This window comes from Trachemys scripta, chromosome 11 (genome assembly GCF_013100865.1).
Source record: "Trachemys scripta elegans isolate TJP31775 chromosome 11, CAS_Tse_1.0, whole genome shotgun sequence".
Lineage (NCBI taxonomy): Eukaryota > Metazoa > Chordata > Testudines > Emydidae > Trachemys > Trachemys scripta.
This window is the reverse complement of record NC_048308.1, coordinates 10867302-10890965: the sequence shown is the minus strand read 5'-3', so window position 1 is coordinate 10890965 and position 23664 is coordinate 10867302. Positions and strand designations below refer to the sequence as shown.

The 23664-nt window shown below is 41.8% G+C and overlaps 1 protein-coding gene across 7 annotated transcripts in view; it reads right to left on the bottom strand.

Annotated features, from left to right (window-relative positions):
- The window catches only part of KALRN (kalirin RhoGEF kinase), a 739094-nt gene that overhangs the window by 121418 nt on the left and 594012 nt on the right, over window positions 1-23664 (bottom strand). For all 7 annotated transcript variants that reach the window (XM_034786199.1, XM_034786196.1, XM_034786193.1 and 4 more), the window contains exon 34: window positions 15638-15884. In XM_034786199.1, coding sequence (XP_034642090.1) covers window positions 15638-15884 — 247 coding nt within the window. The remainder of the gene's footprint in view (window positions 1-15637; window positions 15885-23664) is intronic.

Here is a 23664-nt window from a genome sequence, read left to right as displayed (position 1 = left end):
CAGGTGAAAGAAGAGAACAGCACTACAGATTCAGTTCATCCTATGACTAAGTGGACACAGCTGCCATTAACTGTAATTGGAACTTGTACTAGTGATTGAATTTGGTCCTATAACTTCAAAGAGGAATTTCTCAAAATTAAATGTCTAGGGTATGGAAGGACTTGTTGGCATATGGAAGCAATCCCCATGAGCTGCAGCATTCATAAATTACAGAGGTAAAACAAAAATGAGTCTGAGGTCTATGGTTCCTGTAAAGCATGTTTACTGGCGCACCAATCAAAACAAAATTGCTGTTGTCTGCAACAGTCACTTTGCCGCCATTTTAGGACCCCAATCTTGCTCCTTCTGAAGCTGACAGGACTCCTTCTGTCAGTGAGAGTTTGCAGCATGGGGTCTTGTCCCCAAGGCAATAATTACAGCAACACCTGTATAAATCATCCTCCACAAGTTTAGTCCAACATCAACCAATTGCTAAATAAAAAAAGAAGTTGTGGGCTGCATGCTGAAGGTTAATTTATTAATCCTTAACAGTGCTCTGAACGCTAAAGTGATAGAGATGAGCAGGGATTCTAGTTCGTGATTTTAAAAAACAAACCAACTAATTCCCAAATAAACCCTAAACATCTGTGTTTTTCTGCGATTAAAATGAAATGCTGAACTTTAGTTTCCCTAGCCACACTATAGATAGATATCAGTTGAACACTATGTTTTATTGATATACAATAGAGCCTCTGTTATGCACCTCTCTCTATTAACCAAACCAGGGCTGACAGCCCAAGCACCTATAAACACTAAAGGTTCTCTGTAAAAATGCAAATTCCACATTTTTCCATGGCAAACAGATTTCTAGGAGCCCTGGAGATGATACAGCAACTGTCATACATTTTTTCTGGGTACCTTTTAATTGGTGGTTAAATGTGCATAAACCTGAGCATAATGAAGACCAAATTGCACAGAGGGAAAGTGTGCTGCTCGGTGGATTACAGAAAGGAGTGTATGGAAGCCATTATACCCCATCACAGGAATGCTGAGAAAATTAGTTCAGTCTGCTCATGTATTCGGCCTCAGCGGTGGGTGTATATATCAGAAACTGCCCTTGAAGCATCCTTAGTCACACAGAAGACTAGGTCTGTAGAGATTTTTCTCTCTCTAACAGTCATAGAATCCTAGAAGTGTAGGACTGGAAAGGACCTCAATAGGTCAATTAGTACAGTCCCCTGCACTCAAGGCAGGAGTATGTAATAACTAGACCATTCCTGACAGGTTGGTTCTGTAGAATCACTAACTTCCAAAGAATACCACAAAAGACTGGTAAGAAATACAGGGGTGTGCATGTATTTAAATTTGACGACTTTTGGAGGTGCTCGCTCTGGGCCCCCGGGGCTGGAGCTCGCTCTGTGCCCCCGCCGACTATTGAGGAAGCCTGTGCCCCTGCTTTCCTCCCTCTGGTGCACACCCCTGTGGAAATATATGTAAATGTACCTTTGAATATTCTCTACAGCAAACCACACTCAAGAATGCTTTAACCTGTCCTAATGTGGAAGGGAATTGCCTTTTAACTGGCACCTTTTTGGTGGCAGTAATATAAATATACAATATGTTGTTTAAGAAAACAAATATAAATGAATGCATTTTTGGAGTCTGGGACTAATCTGCCCCTAATGAAACTGACATTAGGTTTGACTCTTATTCCTGATTTACATCTTTCAAAATGATGATAACTCCAGTGAAGTTGATAGACTCGTATAAATGAGAAGAGAATCAGGCTCGTTGTGTTAGCATAAGTATATCAAATCTGTGACGCATCTGCTGTAGCCAATTTACAGAAACATACCCAATAAACTGCAATCAGTTATTTAATACTTGTGTGCTAGGCATTTCAGTGTGCTGGGCTTTGGCTCTGACTGGTCAGTGAAATTAGACTTTCATCACAGCTAGCTCACTTTAAAACTGGTTCATAAACTATTTGATTAAAATTAATAAAGGAGGGACTGCCCAGAAGCCAGCTAAAGCTGTGAATACTGGTCCTGGCTTTGTTCCCCTTGCTTTCTGGTAGAGCTGAAAAGGCAATACACTTGGGTACCATTTTTAGCAGGATGTGCCCCCATAATCCATGCATCAACATTAGCTTAGTAAAGAAAACAGGCATAAACCCAGAATCTGTTCTGTTTTATTGCCCCTTCACTCTTAAATCTCACGAATTTCAGGGCAAAAAAGACTGGTGAATAAATCCATGTTCAACAGGCCAGGAGTATAATAATGAATGGTGGCCCACTGAACTTGGTTACACAGCAGAAACTCTAGGCCAATGGGCCAGATCCCACTCTTCCCACCATAATCTCGGGTGGATTACAGCCAGACATCAGCGTGTTACTTTGCTAAATTTAGTTCAATCAGAGCTGCAGAGGAAAAGCAAGACCCAAGCCACTCACAAGCTCCAGTCACACTCTTTTGGTAATGAACATTGGTGACCTTCCTGCTAGCTGGCTGGGCAAAGTGCTACTACACAACTCTCTCACCTACCTCATACATTTCAAGAAGCAGGAGCAGATACAGAGAAAGTAGTGTATATATCCTATTCAAACCAAGACAAGTTATTTTTACACTGTTCCTCTGGGCTGCATGTTTTTATTTGTGGGGGAAGAAAGAGGGGTTATAATTGTTGGCTTCAGACTAGTGCTCATAAAAATCCTGTCCTATGACTTGAGAATCATAATCAGTACTTCATGTGGAACCCCTTCAGGTACATCCATCCATGGCAAGTTATATTTCTTTTTTTCACGTGTGCTAGGAGATACTCCACAGTTAAAACTGTCCCCACAAGGCAGTCTTGCTTAAAGGTTTAAAAGCTTGTTTACCTAATGGAGCATTCATTGCCACAATGCTTGTGTGTAGGACCCTGGCAGTCAAGTCAATGCATCAGAATCTGAGTTTTCATTTAAAAATAAAGGCTTAATTTCTAACTTGTGGTCATGAATAAAAGCTTGAAAACATGATCTGTGTAACCAGTATAGCAGTATCTGCCTGAGTGTGCAAACAGCCTGAAATAATAGCTCCGAGAGGAGGGAACTACCTCATATATCTCAATGAAGTGTTAACTCCAAGACTCCTTGCTCTGGGAATGGTCCCTCATCACAGGACTGTGTGTGTAGCAGGAGGCGGCAGCGGCAGTGAGCCCAATCCGACCACTCAACTAAACATGTCCCAGCTGCTGGGGCAAGTACTGAGGCCCCTTTCAGCTACTGCTTCATCTATGAATGGTAAAGGGGATGCCTGCTGCCATCCTTGTTGTTCCCAAGGGGAGGGGCTTCTGTTACCACTCTATGGAGGGAGAAGGAGGCACTGTGCTACTGTCTGTTGGGGGAGGGGGAAGAAAGAGTACTCCTGCCATCACTCAATATGGGGGGGAGGGAGAACAAATGGGTGGCCTCATTTCATGCAGTGGCTAGGATACCAATTTGCCTTAATCTGGGCCTCTCAGAAAGGGGCTGAATGAAGCCAGGAGAGAAGTGCATGGTAGACCTATAACTTCGTAGATTCACTAGTCAGTTTCCCCAACACAGAGGGAGCGTGCTGGTCTGGAGGCTACTACAACTCTGAGACTGCAATTACAACTGTGGATGACTGCTGTCAATCTGCATTACGTTTTTCCTCTGGAGGGCTCCAAAATGTCCTTCCATCAAAGGCTTTACAATCAAACTGCAATGGGACACAAGTAAGCTCATAAGAAGACAAATGTCGAGAAGCAAGAGAAGGGAATTTATAATAAGGTCACATGTTCACTTGGGAAAGCACATGAGTATCTTGATTGTTCCATTGTTTATTTTCTTTTCTGCCTCAGATCTCCTTGCTAAACCACATATCCCACTTCACCTTTTGTAGGCACTGCAGCAGAAACCAGTTAAATTAGATGAGTGTCTGGGTGAACAGGTTTGGGGAGGTCGGAAGAGGGAGCCTCGGAAGATCCTTATTGCTCTTCCCCCACAATCCCCAGTGGAGATGTCTGTTATGAAGCCTGGCTAGTCCGGTTGCAAAGGATCATCTCACCATAAAATAGAATAGCTGCAACTAGGGAAGATAAACTCAGTTCCAAAAACTGCCTCACCAGCAAAACCACAAGCATATCAGAAGGAAACAAATAACCACTTATCCTGAGAGGGAAGATTTTTCCGTAGAGATAGGCATTTCAGCAGCACCACTAAGAGTAGTGTTGACAGGAGTCAGCATATTGGCGATAAACTCTGGACTATTTCCTTCCTCGGAGACTTTAGTTTTTAACACTTCTGAAGCATTAATTCCCTGTTCTCAGGGAGATCACTGGAAGCAAGTTTAGCATCATCCTATGCAATGACATCCTTTTTTCTCTGACACTTGTCTGGTGTCTTACTCTTCCGATTTTGCCACTTTGAAGTGGCTGCAATTTATGCTCCATTTTCTATGCCACCGAAGCTTTGTTTGAGCATCCATCCTGAAAACACACTGACAAATGATTTGCTGATCTCCACAGGCAGCGATTATATTCCACGTTCAGTCCCAATTGGAGAAAATAGTGCCAGTATTTCGACCAAGAAATTCACACGGCCAAATTGTCAGGAAATGCGACTGCATGAGAGACTTCAGGCCAAATTAGCTGTGACATAAATGGTGCAGTAGGTTACACATTAGAAAGTGAGTGCTAGTGGTCAAATAGTAACATTTTTGTAGAAGTTAAGGCCAGAAGGGACCATCAAATCATCTAATCTGACCTCTTGTGTAATATCGACTATAGAATTTAATCCAGTTACAGTTTCATCCAATTTTACCTTGTGCTCACCATATTTATTGCATCCATCTGTAGTCTCTTGTTTTATACTTAGACTGTACACTCTTTGGGATGGGGACTACCTTTTCATTGTGTGTACATGCACATTGTTTGGGTACAGTGCCTGGCACAGTGGGGCCCTAATTCTTGATCAGGGGCTAATACACACCATGACCAAACAAATAGCATGGCATTCAATAATTATGCAAAGTGAGTGTAATTTACATGCTGAAAAGATGGAAGGAGATGTATCTAGAAAAGCAACAATGAGAGGGCCTATTTTATCTTACATCCTGCAATTAATTGCTTTTCCTGTCACCCGTTTCCTTCTGGTCCCTTGATGCTTGAGTTACATCCATGGGGCCTATCTCCCCTTGTAAGTACTCTCACACTTCTTATCAACCTGTCTGTACTGGGCTAGCTTGATTATCACTTCAAAAGCTTTTTTTCTCTTACTTAATTGGCCTCTCAGAGTTGGTAAGACAACTCCCACCTGTTCATGCTCTCTGTATGTGTGTATATATACAACCGAAGAAGTGGGTATTCACCCACGAAAGCTCATGCTCCTGTACGTCTGTTAGTCTATAAGGTGCCACAGGACTCTGCTGCTTTTACAGATCCAGACTAACACGGCTACCCCTTTGATACTTAACACCATTTATGTGACTGCATAATTNCTGTCTGTACTGGGCTAGCTTGATTATCACTTCAAAAGCTTTTTTTTCTCTTACTTAATTGGCCTCTCAGAGTTGGTAAGACAACTCCCACCTGTTCATGCTCTCTGTATGTGTGTATATATACAACCGAAGAAGTGGGTATTCACCCACGAAAGCTCATGCTCCTGTACGTCTGTTAGTCTATAAGGTGCCACAGGACTCTGCTGCTTTTACAGATCCAGACTAACACGGCTACCCCTTTGATACTTAACACCATTTATGTGACTGCATAATTTGGCCAACCTTCTGTATTAGGACAAGATATAGAATTCCTCTATTGTTCTTGATAATCTCACTCGTCCATCACATATTCAAAACCAGGCTTGTGTCTGTTATAACGAAACCAGAGCATGACCTATGTTATTGCTGAATTTTAGGTTAAAGTAATGGGATTAGATGGGCAAAGTTTCACCTCCCAATAAAGGGGAAGCGAAGCCAAAGTAAATAAGGAAATTCACAGGCCTTTTCTCTTTAAACAAAGTCCTCTTTGTTTTAAATAATAAAAATCAGTTAAACAATAGCAGAATTGCTCCCCCAAAATAGCCTTTCCTGTTTTATCACAGCATTCCTCAGAAAAGTCATTCTCAGTAAAAATAAGGATTCAGGTGGAGTGCTTTGGATATATACTATTCCAGCTGAAGCAGCAAGTACAATTGACTTTACTCACACTGTTACTCACCAAATTATTATATATGGTTAACACCTCAGACCCATTGTTTCAAGGTATCTATAAACTCAGGCAGACATTGCTTACACTGGGGCCATGTTTCAAAGGTTTTCACAAGTTGTCACGGAGTCCCCGGGCGATGCTCTGGAACTGCTCCCCACAAAGCCAGTCAGGACTTTGGGGAGCCTCCTCTCCCTTGGAGCAGACTGTCTTCAGGGCAAGAAGCTCACACGACTTCACCTCCTGGATCTCTCCTGGGAGCATTCAGCATATGCCCCTCCGTGCGCTTCCCACAGCGAGTCTGCCCAGGCGGGGTCCTGGGGAAGCCAAAGGGTTCTGCACCCCCCACTTCGCAGTCAGACGTGACTCTCAGCCAGCCAGTAAAACAGAGGTTTATTAGATGACAGGAACATGGTCTAAAACAGAGCTTGTAGGTACAGCGCGAACGGGACCCCTCGGCTGGGTCCATTATGGGGTTCAGAGAGCCAGACACCCATGTCTGCCCTCACTCCTAGTCCCCAGGTAGCTCCAAGTCCCAAACCCCCTCCAGCCCCTCCTTCTCTCGGCTTTGTCTCTTTTCTGGGCCAGGAGGTCACCTGATCTCTTTGTTCACCTTTAGCTATTTCCTTGGGGGCGGGGGGAGGAGGAGGGAGGGGCCCTGGCCATTTGTTGCCAGGGAGACAGAGTGTCAGTGATTTATGCACACTGGCCTTTCCCCACCACCTAGAGACTTAAGAAATGCATAGGGGAAACTGAGGCACCCACACAGTATTCAGAGGAAACATTAAGAACAGTCCCACTTCGTCACACAAGTATAACAGCAAAAGACTTAGGGTGAAATCCTGGCCCCACTGTAATCAATGAGGCCCAGATCCTCAAAGCTATTTAGATTCCTAATTTCCATTGATTTCAAATAAAGTAAGGGTGAAATTCAGACCCTTTTGAAGTAAATGACAAAATTCTCAGAATGAAATCAATGGAAGTTAGGAGCCTTGGAGGATCTCAGCTTGAGAGTTTTGTCACTTCAAAAGGGTCTGAATTTCACCCTGAATTTATTTGTATGTAAAGTGAGACCCTGGAGAAGAACTGAAAGGCCTGTCCATGCCCCTGAGTTGGACCTTTGTGCCCCATCTCAGGGACCACCGCAGACTTGGGGGAAACACTAGTTTAGAAAGATGAAGCTGGACTAGCTTCATTTTCCCTTCAGAGTACTTTCAATTTTGATTTCTCATTTCTTTATATTCCTATTAACGTCACTTGCATGACTCATAGGAGTAGGGATGCAGGATTGGCCTGTGAGCAGAAGGCAAAAATTCAGTAGATAATAAAAAGCAAATTAAATTATAGATGGTCTTATGCTGCCAAGTTCAGATTTGAACTTTTCTAAGGCTTAAGTGTGTTTTGGTCCAGGCCTCCTCTCTAAATGAGCTTTTTAAATCTTCCAGTTTTAATAGCAAAAATCAGTTGTTCCCTAAGTGTGGTCTTTAGACAAATGGTTGTATATGTAGCACTTGGTGGTGGTCCATGAAAAGGTGGTAGGAAGGTCATCCAGTGCTGGTTATCATCTTGTTTCCAGCTGCTCTATCATGTTAGAAGACAAGTGAAAGTGCCATCCTTTCTTAGCGTAACTTTTTGTACGTAAGTTACTGCTGTGCTTTTTACAGGGATAATATGCGATTGCAAATGGCAGGGGGAAGTAGCCATGAGACCATCTCTCTACTAAAAGATAATCAATGAAAGAGTTCGAGCCTACCTGCTGAAGTGTGATTTGGAACCCAGGTAAAGGAATGTCTTTTATTTAGATACTGTCTATTTATGCTGACAGCAGGAGCCCGAGTATTGTTTGTTCAAGAGAAACTCCATGGGCTGTTTATGTGCCAGTTACATTGATTGTGTTAACTAATAATGTTTCCTTGAGATCACACAGCCTAAACTCTTTAACTGACTGCTCTTAATTAAAACTCTTAGAAACCCAAACAACTTCTCAGCCTTTACAAGACCAACTGAAGGTTTCGTGTAATATACTAAAATTTTCTGAATCATCCTCTCACGGCTCCCCTGGGAAATCAGGAATCATTACCATTAAATAGATTTTGTAAAAGGGATTATTTAAACCAAAGCAGAGAAACCACACAAACCAATGTGGATTGTAATTTAATACTCAGCATAGCCAGAGCTGAACAGGAGCAGAATAAAGCAGTCTAGTCCTGAAACAGTCATAAAATAGGAGATGCAAAAATTTAACAGAGATGTGGGAAGAAGTTATAATTTCCTATTAGTACAAGAATATTTATTGGAATCCTTTTTGGGAGGGCTGGCGGGCACAAAAGCCAAGGCAGCCAACCAGAAGTTGTTCTCTTCCACAACAGCTTTTGCAGCCATATATAGGAACATGTGAATGTTCATACTTGGTAAGACCAATGGTTCATCTAGCCCAGTATCTGTTTTCTGACAGTGGCTGGTGCCAGACGCTACAGAGGGACTGAACAGAACAGGATAATTATTGAGTGATCCATCCCGTCATCCAGTGCCAGCATCTGGCAATCAGAGGTTTAGGGACACCAGGGTATGAGGTTGCATCCCTGACCAGCTTGGCAAATAGGCATTGATGGAGTTACCCTCCATTAACTTATCTAATTTTTTTGAACCCAGTTATACTTTTGGCCTTCACAACATCTCCTGGCAAACAGTTCCACAGTTTGACTGTGCATTGTGTGAAGAAGTACTTGCTTATGTTTGTTTTAAACATGCTGACTATTCATTTCATTGGGAGACCCCTGGTTCCTGTGTTATGTGAAGGGGTAAATAACACTTCCTTATTCACTTTCTCTACACCATTCGTAATGTTATAGGCTTCTATCATATCACACCCCCTTAGTCATCTCTTTTCTAAGATGAACAGTCCCAGTCTTTTTAATCTCTCCTAGATGGAAGCTGTTCCATATCCCTATCCATGCCCTTCTCTGTACTTTTTCCAATTCAAATATATCTTTTTTTGAGATGGGGCAACCAGAAATGCATGCAGGAATCAAGGTATTGGTATATCATTGATTTATATAATGGCACTGTATTTTCTAATATTATCTATCCCCTTCCTAATGGTTCCTAACATTGTGTTAGCTATTTTGATTGTTGCTGCACATTGAGCAGATGTTTTCTGAGAACTATCCGCGATGATCCAAGACCTCTTTTTTGAGTGGTAACAGCTAATTTAGACCCCATCATTTTGTATGTATAATTGGGATTATATTTTCCAATGTGCATTGCTTTGCATTTTTCAACAGTGAATTTAATCTGCCATTTTGTTGCCCAGTCACCCAGTTTTGTGAGATCCCTTTGTAACTCTTCACAGTCTGCTTTGGACTTAACTATCTTGAATAGTTTTGTGTAGTCTGCAAACTTTAACACCTCACTGTTTATCCCCCTTTCCTGATCATTTATGAATATGTTGAACAGCATTGTACCCAGTACTGATCTTTGGGAGACCCCACTATTTACCTCTCTCCATTGTGAAAACTTACCATTTATTTGCTACCCATTGTTTCCTATCTTTTACTAATCCATGGGAGGACCTTCCCTCTTATCCCATGACTGCTTATGAGCCTTTGGTGTCAAAGGCTTTCTGGAAGTATGCTATATCCACTGGCTCACCCTTGTCCACATGCTTGTTGATCACCTCAAAGAATTCTAATGGATTGGTGAGGCATGATTTCCCCTTACAAAATGCATGTTGACTCTTTCCCAACCTATTGTGTTCATTTATGTGTCTGATAATTCTGTTCTTTAATAGTTTTGACCAATTAGCCTGGTACTGAAGTTAGGCTTACCAGCCTGAAATTGCCAGGATCACCCCTGGAGCCTTTTAAAAAAAATCGGTGTTATATTAGCTATCCTCCAGTCATCTGGTACAAAGGTTGATTTAAGCAATAGGTTTTATACCACAGTTAGAGGTTCTGCAATTTCATATTTGAGTTCCTTCAGAACTCTTGGGTAAATACCGTGTGGTCCTGGTGACTTATTACTGTTTAATTTATCAATTTGTTCTAAAACGTGCTAAAAGAACTTTCATCTCCCCAACATAGTGACTACAGAATGAAGAAAGGTGTATATCCGGGGTGTGTGTGTGTGTGTGTGTGGAGAGGAGGGAGATGGAGAAGAGGGAGTCTCCTGTTGACCCCTTTGTTCATTGAGATCATCCTTCTTGCCCCACCCATACCCAACAAATCTTATCTATTTCCTTCCTCCTGCCTCATATCTTTTTATGGCTCCAGCATTTCTGCCACCCCAAGCAAAAAAAAAAAAGCCACGATTCGCGGCGGCAATTGGGGGAAAAAAAAAAAAGCCACGATCGGCGGCGGCAGTTCAGCGGCAGGTCCTTCGCTCCTAGAGGGAATGAGGGACCTGCCGCCCCCGAATTGCTGCACATGCCGCCCCTCTCCCTTGGCCGCCCCAAGCACCTGCTTGTTAAGCTGGTGCCTGGAGCCGGCCCTGTCTATCAGTCATGTGCTCATTCAGGTCACATACTCCACCAGGGACTATAACTCCCACAGTCCATGACCCATAACAGACAGGCTGGTAGCACCTTGCCCTGTTACCTTTTAAAATGAAAATCAGGCCCAGAGTCAGGAAATTCAAAAGAATCTCACAGTCAAATTAATTTACCCATGTTAGATACATGGAATGTTTTTTATTAGTAGCTATGCTGTTAAATATAACTTGAATATACAATTGGCCCAATTGCACCATTTGGATATGCAAACACAAGTCCCATTACCTTTTATTGAAGTTTTTATGAGTATATATAAAATATGCCCTCATAAGCAACTGCTCCAGTACATTATTGGTACAAAACAACTGCTGCAGAATACTTTAGAGTCATTTTTAATAAGTTCCTTTCTGTGCAATGTGGGTGTTTAAAATGTACTGTGAGAACCTTAATTTGTTACTCTAGAATTTTAAGCTAAACTATCATGTTGATGTTACATTGAAATGATAGGGCAATATGATAAATTCTAAGTTCAAGATAACTTGTTAACTGCATTTCTTCTAAGGGCCATATGGGCCAAATTCATCCTCGGACTCACCACACGGCAAAAGCTGTGCATGGATTAGCTTATCTGAGCTAGCAGGAATCCAGCTAGCACAGGTAACAGTAGCATGGGCTTCAGCACAGACTAGCGAGAAGAGCACACACTTAGGGTCTGTATCATTGCACATGTACTACTTGTGCTGAAGCCCACACTGTGCTCTCTTCACTGCTATTATTGTTCGCACTAGCTGGATTCAAGCTAGCTTGAGTAGTCTAGTCCATTCACAGCCTTAGATGAAATTAACTAAGTGACACGAAAGGTAAACTTGCCTCAATTTATTTAATGTACATTTGCTAGGTTATTAGGTTTCTTTCCATTCATATAGATTTCACTCCCCTAATTTGAGAATTATTGCCTAATACCTTAGAGCACAACTGTACAGCAAAATAGACAGGAATAAAAGTCACTGTTTTCTGTGATGTGCCCTGTGGGATAGTTCAGACAGAATTTCAATCTTAGTAGATCACACCTCTTTTTCATCTCTCCCTTGGAATGCTAGTTGGAAAAAAAAATCATGAATTCCTAAGTACAGTACCAGAAGCTGCAGGACAGTTTCTTTTACTCAAACAGCCCTAAATTACTTGGGGATGGCAAAGTTTAGAAAACCATGTGCCTATTTACAAATGTGTAATTTCAAATGCTGCTGGACTGTTAGAAATACAGAACATTCAGGCCTGCGCTATTACTCTGAGCTGTAATCTAGTCATGAAAAAAACCACAGTGTATTCTCAAAGGCACAGCAGTGAACAGCAGCAAATGCAAGGGAAAGCTCTGAGACAAGCATTTTAAAGTTCTAGTTCTATTGTCCGTCAACAATAGAAATCAGCAAAACCCATGGGGATTCTTACTGGTTTTTATTCTATTCTACTTGGGGCGCTTCATAATTTTTCAAATCTTTTTATGTTACTTTTAAAGAAACAATAAAGAACCTTCATAACACATTTGGAATCAGTCAATCTACAGCAGCAGAAAGTGTCTGAATACATCTGCACTTGTCAGTTTTGCCTTTACATCTTCACTGGCCATTAAACAGGAGAGTTATTACAAACATTGATTGATTGATATTTTTTAGGTGACACTTGCACTGATGCTAGATAAAATGTTGGAGCAAACCCATCAAATCATACAAGTTTTTAGGCTTTATGGCCAATATAAACTACATTTTAAGACCCCACATATTTATATAAACACTGTAAGGTGATTTATATAAACAGTATTAGATATAAAGTTCATTATACAATTATTTGCCATTTCTCACTAAGCAGATGCAGTTTTTTTTAATATTTTGACAGAAATCTGCTAAATTATATCTCAGATGGCCAATTTACTGATAGAGACACTAGGTTTTAAGTAACAAGACTTTCCGTCCTTGAAATTATATTGCTTATAAAGACAATTATAAATAATGTTAACGCCAAGGCTTCAGCAGCTACCCCTCTGCTGCTTTTGTATAGTTGTGCAGACTTCCATATTTGAAACAGACAAGTGAAGTTTGCTTGTTATATTTTTCCATATAAAATTGTGAATTGGCCCATGAAATAAAAATGCTGGAGAACCACTAAGCTGATGAAGCAATACTGAGAAATTAGAGCTAGGCTAATAAGTTGCTCTTGGTTTATAATGAAGTTTAAGCAGGGGATTGGGTTTTGGTCTGAAAACAGCTGCTGCAGTGACAGGCACCATACAAAAACCTAAGCTGCTCAGAACATTCAAATTTAGACATTTTTAATGAAAAAGGGGACAGATTTTTTTAATGAAAAACTGATACCCTTCTTTGACCCGCTCGGAGAGTGAAAAATGCAGCTACAGTTGAGTTCAGATTCAACAGCACTGAAATCCTGCAAAGTTGTCTCTTGAGATTTTGACCCAAAATTGCAGAAATCTCATGAGATCAACTTATTTCATGCAATTTTGGCAGTATTTCTACCAGTAATGGAAAACAGTGGTTTTTCTGGTCTCAAATATAACTTAGAACTATAGGGGCAGGTTCTGACCTGGGATTTTAAAGTCTAGTGCGCCAGGAATCTGAATGGGTTATGACTGGAGTTTCCAGTTTCAGCTCACCTCTGTGAAATACCAGAGCATGAGTACCTTTCACAATATTCCTACCCAACGCAACACTCTTGCCTCATGTAAATCACTTCAGTACAGAGGCTTGACTGATATTTAATTATATGCTTCTCCCCCCCGCACTTTACCATTATTCAAGTTCTCAAATGCACACTAGACTAACCACAGTACATGTCTAACAATACAATTCAGCAGCACCCTCTAGTGAATGAACGGAGGGCAAGCACCTGCTGTAGCATACCCAAAAGTTGTCACAGTGCATCATGGCTCCAGGGATGCAATAGACAGGAAAAGCAGCAGTAGAACTGAGCAAAAAACAGGTGAAACTCAGATCAGGTTTGGGGATTCTTGGGCTCTAGGCTCACCTACAACCAGCAGCAGTGGCAGCAGGATGTTTTTCTCCTCTCCCGATGCAATATAGGGCATGAGGAAGGACCATAATTGAGAGAGGCCACTGGGGAATATCAAATCTGAGTGTGAACTCCCTTCCCCCTTAGTTCTGTGGTTATCTGAGCTGGTGTTTTAGTTCAGGCCCATCTCTAATGAAAACCATGACTCAAAATCTTTAGTACTATATGCACACAGGAGTTTGCCCTACTCATTTTTCTATTTTCTTTCATCTTTGTGCAAAGCCACGTCAGTGGTGATGGAGGTTTCTTGAAAGGAACAAGGACAGAATATAGCACATTTTAATGCTTTTTATAAAAACCTCCCAGCTTATTTTGTTTAATGAGAAGGAATTTAATTCTGCCTCCTATGCTGTAATGGGAAAATTCGCAAACAGAAAGGCCAGGCCAGGTTGGTATCTTGGGGGGTCAGGAATACTATATAAGGAACCTCTTCTCCCTACCCCACTTAAAGCTCTTGCTTGGCAGAATTCTCACCTAGCGCTCAATAGTACACTGAAAGGGGACCAGGACAATGAGGGTGCCATGCACTATAGACCCAACAGGTTGTGGTCTGCTAGTTTGCAGGTGTGATCAAGCTTCCAGCATGTATGTTGTTGTGCGCAGCTAGTCAGAGTAGCACACTAGTTCTTTTTAAAGGTGCTTCATGTATTGACCATTGTCAGCTTGGAGCTATCCTAGCAGGTGACTGCAGGATGGCTTTAGTAAGCAGTATACAGACAGCACTGCTCCATCTATCCCCCAATCAATTTTTTTTAGAACAGTAAATATCCTTTGTCTAGGTTAGAATTTTTTTTTCAATCAGGCTTGCTAAATTAATCATACTTTTGACTAAATTAATAATAATATTTCACTTTTTAACTGTAGGCATTTATATGAAAAGGATTTTCATTTTGTAGTAACATCAGCTAAGTGTAAAATTTGGAAGGAGAGCATCAGTCCTCTTGTTTCCGTGCATAAGTGGTTGTGGAGGAATCTTTCTCACCGTGATGTACCACAGTACACAGATCATTTCACCTTCCTCTTAAGTAGGGTGACCAGATAGCAAGTGTAAAAAATCGGGACGGGGGTGGGGGGTAATAGGTGTCTATATAAGAAAAAGTCCCCAAAATCGGGACTGTCCCTATAAAATCGGGACATCTGGTCATCCTACTCTTAAGATACAAGTATATGTCACTTCCAGAGGCAAGACTATCTGATCTTCAAAAGTCTATTCTAACATCACAATTCCTTTATATCTACTCAAGAAACTGTATTTTACTCAACATTATGTCTTTGTCACTGTCGAGTTGTAAATCTACTCAGCTGATGAATAAGTTAAAATGGAGACAATCAGATATTCCTAGAGGAAATAGACATCACCTAGACATCACCAGGGCTCACCTGCAATTACGGACTCTTGTACCAGTGAAAAGAAAGTTTGTGTGCAGGGATCGACAAAGGGACAAGCATGTCGGAAGATAACAAAAAGAACTGGCATTAATGTACATTGCAGCATCCATAAAGCATCAGATATATAATATGGGCATTCTGAAAATACACACAGTTGAACTTTCACTTCTCTTAGACCATTAGGAGTTGAAGGTGGTCCCATATGGCATTCAAAAGACATTTTCTCCTAGATATATATTAAAGTCTATGATTATACTATGATCTGTCACTCCCATGTCTCAGGATAATAACCATGCTGGTAATAGAGAGAGAGACTCTTATGGAGATTTCCTAGAACTGTATTGATTTACAAGAAGGTATTAGTAGAACGTATTAATGACTAAAATGTAACTTATTTACATCTGTTCCTTGGGAAGCGGGTGATGCTAGAAATCACATAGTTGTGTATTTCAGAAGGGGAAACCTGAAATAGTCCTTGCTAGATTTCTGCCTACCTTTTCCTGAAGGGAAGAAGCAATCCATCTCCACACTACTCCGGGAATGAGAGATGCAGAGAGTGCTGCTGGGGACTAGGCCTTCCTGAGGGGGGCTCCGCTCAGTTGTCCGTACCAAACACCAGCCAGGCCTTTCACTGGGCCTCTCCAGTAACTCCACTGTCTGTCCCACCTGGATGCTCAGCTCGCTGCTGTGGCTGGCTGTGAAGTCTTGTAGCACCACGGTTAGTTCACACCCTCCAGACAACTGCCCAGGTAGAAAGAAAAATATCAACAGGTTAAAGTGCACTGAATACAATTGGCTGGAATACTGTATTTGTATTGGCAATCCTAGAACTTAGGTGATAGGATTTCTGTTGCAATTCCTTAGCAGCTGTGTTAGTAATTTCCTTTGTCAAAGTTCAACTAGCTGTGCCTCTGATTTCCTTTATTTCTATTGACTTTGCCAACCTTAGGTAATAAATTCAAAACCACCCATCTGTTAACCCCTACATTTGCTCTGCGAGATTTTCTTTAAAACACTTGTTTTTCTTGCTTTTCCTTCTCTTGTGTCTTTGTAGGAGAGTAATGATTGGGATTCAGGATTCCCCGGCATTCTGATCAATCTCAGAGTAAGCTCCAACTCTCCTGTCCACAGCCTGGGTTACATTCATGTTCTGCACTCTCTCCACATGACATCAACAGGGGTTTCAATGAGGGAATGAATACAGAATATACAAGAAAAGAAACCTGCCCTCATTTCACCAAAAGAATCATAGAATCATAGAATATCGGGGTTGGAAGGGACCTCAGGAGGTCATCTAGTCCAACCCCCTGCTCAGAGCAGGACCAATCCCCAACTAAATCATCCCAGCCAAGGCTTTGTCAAGTCTGACCTTAAAAACCTCTAAGGAAGGAGATTCCACCACCTCCTTAGGTAACCCATTCCAGTGCTTCACCACCCTCCTAGTGAAAAAGTTTTTCCTAATATCCAACCTAAACCTCCCCCACTGCAACTTGAGACCATTACTCCTTGTTCTGTCATCTGGTACCACCCCTAAGAGGGTTGTTCTGTACAGCATGTTCTCTATTTTGAAATTATGAGGCCTCCACTGCTTCTCTTGGAAGAAAATCAGACTTCTCATCCTTTTTAAGGGAAAAATAAACACCTGAAGGAGAAGCCTGGGGCATTTCTATTTGCCTTCCAAAAGGATGTTTTAAAAGCTATGTGCGCTGCACTAAACTGCCACTAGATGTCTATGTTTGCCATCATACAGCAAGCTAATAGTAAGGGACTGATTGGTAGTTTTATCTAAATATGGGGGAGGCTGGGAGGGATGTACTGAACGGCGTATTAACAAACAACTGTCTCAAATGAGCTGGGCTTAAATCCAAGAAAATAAATGGCTGCATGTTCCCCTGGATACTCCTTAAATGAGAGCCAGGGACAGATCATTTCCAGTAATGAGGGTGGCAGGTGTTACAAACCCGGCAAAAGCTTTCTTCAGGTGGCTGATTTGATTTTTGGAAAGTATGTCCATTTTTATTGGTTTAAACCGAAGAGGAGAAAGAGCCCTAAAATCGCCTAGGAAAAGAATGAGTCGCCTTGAGAAGCCACTGCTTCAGAAAGTCAGAACACAGTAAAGCATGTTACAGTGAACATCAATCTATGAAGCCCTGCACTGAATTTCTGACATGTCCATATCAATTATTTGTGACACTGCACCTCGCGCAACAGACCCAGGAATGGCTACCCTAAAAATGAAATTATGACATGGCTTTGTCAATATCGTGTTAAATTCCTAATGCTCTGTGATAAAGGATCCTTCAACAAGGATAGCACTTCTAAACAGCACCTCATAGGAAGCAGCTGCACTTGGTGAACCTCAGATAATGTCATTAACTAGTGACTTCTACAGCCTTTTCTCTGACTTGTTAAAAATAGTCACTTGAGGCAATGGGCCAAATTCTGCCCAGTTACACTGGGATTTGGAACAATTCCACTGTAGTTAATAAAGCTATCCAGCTAATAAAGTTGGATTTATTCTGGTATACTAAGGACAGAAAGGGTCTGAAACTCTACCAGCAGAGAAGTAATAGGAGAGTTCAGTTTCATCAAAGGGATGGGGCACCTCTAACTTATCCCGAATGTTCCAGTGAGAGGATGGAGCTTCCCTCACATCCGCTTCATGTATTGCTATGTATCTGGGGGATGATAAGGCCTGAGAATGAACATCTGAAGTTCAGCTAGAGTTGTGGAGAGGGAAAATGATCTCTGGTAATCTTATTCTAATTGTGATGGGAGATCATTTCAGGATCCTCTCAGCTACATCCACAAAAGGAGTTAGCAAGTAGTTTCACCTGGTATGTATCTGAGCTTTGACTGCCTGGCAAATGGCAACCTTTGGAAAAATATCTGTAAACCATATAAGTGAAATGCAGATGGATCAGCCTGGTGATGGTAGACATCCTTTCACCTATGAAGTGCTCCCTGAGTCTATTCCTTGTTTAATACATTTTTTAAAAAGAGAATAATTAGTTCAGCCATAAAATGATGTTATCCTATCTACAGCCAGTCATGCAAAATAAAATATATGCATACCACAATTACATTTGATATTAAAGAGAGAAAAAAGAAAATACATAATGCCTTAGAGGCTGTATTTCACATGAAAATGGTTTAATACTGTTCTCTATCACATGTTCCCTTATTATTTTAGAAACAACCCCGTTACACTTTATTCATTTACTAAATTGATAGCCGGGTGTTAGTTAGCATCTAAGCACTGTACAATAGGAACTGTACAAAACATGAATATAAAAATAAAGATCCAACCACCCTGAATAGACAATAAAGCAGAACAACAAGATCAGACACAAGGACAAACCCAATAATCCCTGGTCCACAGAGAAACTCCTGGGCACAGGCACACCCAATGACTATTAGAATCAGGATGAAAAGGGGATAGCAAATACAGATGATAAAATGTTAGCACTTAACAAAGGGGCCCAAAAACAGTTCAGGGCATCATGACCTAAAAGCAGCTAGTGTGGGACTCTGGCAATTCTGCCCCAGGTGAAACCTGCACAACCAGGAATTCTGGCCTGAAAAAAAACCATATCCTGGCCTAGTTGTGCCTTAGTCTCCTGTGTAGCAAAAGCAGTAGCCACAGCAAGTGCTGCTGCCAGTGGCCATGAAGCCATCTTCTGTGCTTTGTTTTCTTTTGTGCCTGAGCCACGGAACATAACTGATGCGTTTAGTACGTTGTTACAGGCTGAGATGCGTCTGTAAAGAGTCACATGGTTCCATCTGATTAGCTCTCAGAAATAATCCCTTGGAGTGACCAACTTCATTCAATGAGGCAGTGAGCAGAAACATAGAAAGAATACGTGCCATTTGATAACAAAACATCAGTTGTCTCTCTTGCTATGTGGGCTGCAGAGAGCCAGGCACATTCTGTAGGTCAGCCACTGCTCCCTGCTAGTGCCCCAGTGGAGCTAGCCATCCAAGGGGGAATGGCAGAGAGATGGCAGAGCTGAGCAAGTACAGAGCAATGTATCCACCACATCTGTGTGAAAAGTTGACAGAGCAGCCACTGCAGAACTTCTGGCTGAGTCCCTCCACATCCCATGAAGCCTGGACTGCAGCTTAAAAGCCACAATATGGCCCATAGACACTGAACACATTGCTAGCTACACATGGCAACTAATTAGAGACGGGCACAACTGCAGGGTTCAGGTCCTGGTCTGAACTATCAGTTTGGATGCATGGTCATCTCTATTTTGCCTTTTACTAACTATCCAAGCCAGTTCAAGATTATCCCTGTTACTAGTTATTTTACACACTTTCCCTATGCCTAGTATACCAGGTGCATCACACAGAACACATATCTAGAGCTTCCACACATCCCAGTTATGCAATGGAAATGAATTTCAGAGGACTGCTGGAGCTAGAAGAGAACCCCATCCTATGCCAGCACAGTCTGCAGTGACGGAACCATTCATCGCTACTATAGGATTCACACATGGGAAAAAAGCTCACAAAGTTATGAGCACTGATGTGAGCAGTTTACTTTATGTTGACTCTACTGACCCAACTACACAACAACTTCAGGCTCCCACAGGAGCTTTCATGTGGAAGGACCCTGCCAATTGCCCACCAGCCTTGGGATGACGAAACACAAGCCCTAAAAACGATCCCAGTCAGGGAGACTTCCTGCCGTCGGGCAATCCAAGCTGCTCCAAGCACAGGAGCCAGAAAAGCTTTGTGAGCCGGATGGTAATGTTTAGTGTAGGATTAATGTATTATGGTCTTTTCTGAATCATAGTTTGGTACATGCACATGGGCATCAGCACAGCTGTTTGGGCTCAGGCAGCAGAGTGGCCATGAGAGAAAGTGAAGGGGAGCACAGACTGAGCCCCAAAGACCAGGTCACATCCAGTCCATCCCCCTGCCAGTGCAGAACTGCTCACTACAGTACATTTGCTTGTGCCTTATCACTCAAATATTAAAGGGAAATGGGAATAGTCCTCTGGCAGAGAGAGCTGGGGTTTGGGCCAGATGTGTCCTCAGGGAAGGAACCCTAAGTACTTCTAAAATGGGGACAAGTTAGGCTCAGATAAAATAAGCTATGGGGCGCTAAGCACTAAGTGAAGGTTTTCCTGGCATTTGTATTATCTTTTATTAATATACCAGACCTCAGCAGGAGTGTCTAACAATACTCTACGAGAGTGTAGTTTTGTTTGGCATGGGGCAGGAATGCCACCTTTTTACAAGTTTAGGGGAACCCCCCCCAAAACCTCAATTGTTCATCCCACATGCTGCAGTGGGTCTTATACACTCTGCTTCTGAAAGATCAAACCAAGCTCTGTTTGAGAGGTGGGAAGTTGCTTATAATAATCTGTTGGTGGTTGCTAGGTAAATGAATAAATACTATCCTGACCAATCTGTAACACTCTGAAGAACAACATACACGGCCAGTTGTACAGAGGACATTGACTAAACAACTCACAGTGCACTTGCTGTACCTGAGTGCTATGGGGTTAATTACAAGTCTGACAATCTCACTGCTAGTGTGAAGAGAGGTAAATAACCTAATTAAACATGGGACTGATACCAAGCCTTATTTCTGAATTCCCTGTACTTTGAGAATGTTCAAATCTTCATCCAAGTTTTGCAACTGAGGTCCATCTCTAAACTGAATACTGGATGGAAGGTAGGGAGCTGGGAGGACAGGTAGGAGGATATTCTATGCACTATATCTAACAGTCACTACTTTTCAAATAATTCCTTGTAAATTTCACACTGGACTCCAAACACTGTCAGCTGAGGTTGCTTGCTTGACATGCTTTGGCCAAGGTCTAAAACTGAACTGCGATGCCAATTGTCCATTTAGACTGTTGTCCATTTAGGCTAATGCCCCGTATATAACTAGCCAATATTAGAAGCTTCATTGGCAGGCAATGCACAAGGCAGCATCTTTTGCTATATTAATCTGTTTGGGGGAGGGTCTGGATAAAAGGTTCTACTTCTGGCCCATCTCTAATGAATGCTCTATGTATATTTGCATGGACTGCATTGTTAACAGAACTCCTGTGCATGTTTTACATCTTTTTCACACTTAACTTATTTCTCTTTCTCCATATCTGTTTGGATTTCTGTTTTAATATTGCAAAAGCAAAGATGCCCAGAAGTAAAAAATAATACACAGAACCTAAGGATCGAGGTAGCATGCAGAATACATTTCAATTAAATGAAGAGCTATTTACCCCTTCAGTACAAATCTCAAACATATCTGATTTTCACACAAACAACAAGCAATGGAAGATTAATTTGTTAGAGTCATTGAGAACTGTTCAGGCTATTTAAGTGTTCTAAAATATGTAAACATCATTACAAAAACCCACTGTAGCTCGCTGTTTACATAAATTCAATAAGTTACAGCCCTGTGCTGGTTTAAACAAAGTGTTTCTGTATGCTGCTGTATTGTGCGCTCATATAAATTGCTAGTTTTCTATTACTATTAGGATTTCTGCCCATCTGGTTTTGGATGACAGCCAGTTTTGGATAGAACCATTTAGTTACCCTAAACAGACTATTCTAAGTGGGTGAAAGAGGCACAGAGAAAAAGAACAGGGTTTGCATTTATATCAGGAGATAAACAGAAAACTGGATTAGATTCTTGAAGGTTGATTTGGTCTGTACTGAAAAATCTCAGAGCTGTCACCACAGCCCAGAAGGGGACTATAAAATCAGGCTTTCCACTGCTGGATTTCACCTGACAATTTTCACTGTGCAGCCTGGGGGAAGGGTAAGGGGGGAAGGAACGTTCTCTGAGTAAATATGTGTAATTTCATAGAAGATTTGAAAAAAGGGAGGTTAAAAAAGATCAAACAGCAGAAATCTTAGATGGTGTTCAGGCATCAGAGAAGGGCTTTAGGTTTAGCCTGATGTGACTGGCTCTGCCAAAGACTACAGGCATTGAGGTACCCAGTTTCCTCCTTCTAAAGCCTGTACAGCTTTGAAATGCCTGGCTGAGAGCACTGGAAATTCTGGTTAACATTTTGCTGCATCGCTGTGAATAGATTTTACTGTGGGCCAGACTGTGATTTCAGGCACAAAGGGACTAAATCGGGAGTCATGAGGTGAATGGATTTACTCCAGATTTAGATCAGAATTAGACCCTTTCTCTGGGGAGTCTTTAGCTCATTGCTGAAGTCCTTTTTCAGGCAAAATTTCATTGGCTTCAGGATTTGGACCTGTTACCAACTTGAATTTTCATTAAGATGGGCATGACATTTTCCTCTGACTTTTCTGATCTCTTTGATAAAATTAACACAATCAGTCAATGGACCCCAGTTCCCTGGGAAGATCTCTTTCTATGTGACCGATTAGTTGCGCGTCTGGTTGAGATCACTGTGATGGCTCTGCAGCCCAAATTCACAGCTTATGCTGCTGTGAATAAGGCGATAATACCAGAGACATTACGAGATGCGGCAAGCTATGGAATCAAGACATACAATGTGATTCTATGGCAAGAGAAAAAGGCAGTGATAGCAAATGGAAACGTATAAATATATTAATAGAAAGGAAATCTGTTTTTATGAGCTCAAATAACATATACGTTTCATGTTAAACATCTCATTGCCAGACTGCACCCATACTGGAGTCCCTACCAGACAACCACATCCTGGCTGTGCTGAGTTTTGGACTGATGCACGTGCTCACACATCTGCAGTACAGCTTGAGTGGCTGCAAGAATTTCAGAGGCATTTTTCAGGAAAATACGGTTTCACTCCACCCAAAAGAGTACATTCAATGTTGTCTGGAATGTTTTCAAGGTCAAGGGTGACCAGATGTCAAGCTTATTATGTTTGTTCAGCAACTTGCTTTAGAATCCAGTCAGAATGTCATTATGGGCTTGATCCTGGAAAATTCTGAGTGCCCTCTATGGCACTCAGCACCTCTCAGAGGGTGTTCAGTGGCTCCAAGGCTCACACTTGGCTCCCTGAAATAGTACAAAGGGAACAGAAACCAGTTGTATCTCCTTAGTGGGCACAGAACCAACGTAGCAGCCTTGGGTGTAGGAGGTTAGGAAGGGGCACATTTAGCTACTCAGCTGTTACACCTGGCAGCCCCCAGGCTGTTCTAAATTCCCCCAGAGATTGGGCAAAACAGAGTACCTGGACCTAAATGGCCAAGAATTCCCTCAGCCGAAGTATTATACATCATATGTCGTCTCCAACAAATTGTTCAGCAACTCTGTGAAATCTAATTGTATACAGTGACCAAAAACCTACTGGTAAACAGCTCAAGGCGCTGTACAAACAGCACAGGCAAAGCTCAATAATGGGGTAAGTGTTAACTAACCAGGGAACTCTGAAAAGGTGAGTCTCAAATGGGCTTTGGATGGAGAACATACAGACGTCCACCTCAGAGCATCGATACAGTAACATGCTGGAGAGAGTTCTACTCTCTCAGAAGTTTTGGTTAGAAATTGTCTTTATTTAGACCAGCGGTTCTCAAACTTTTTTTTTCACTGACCACT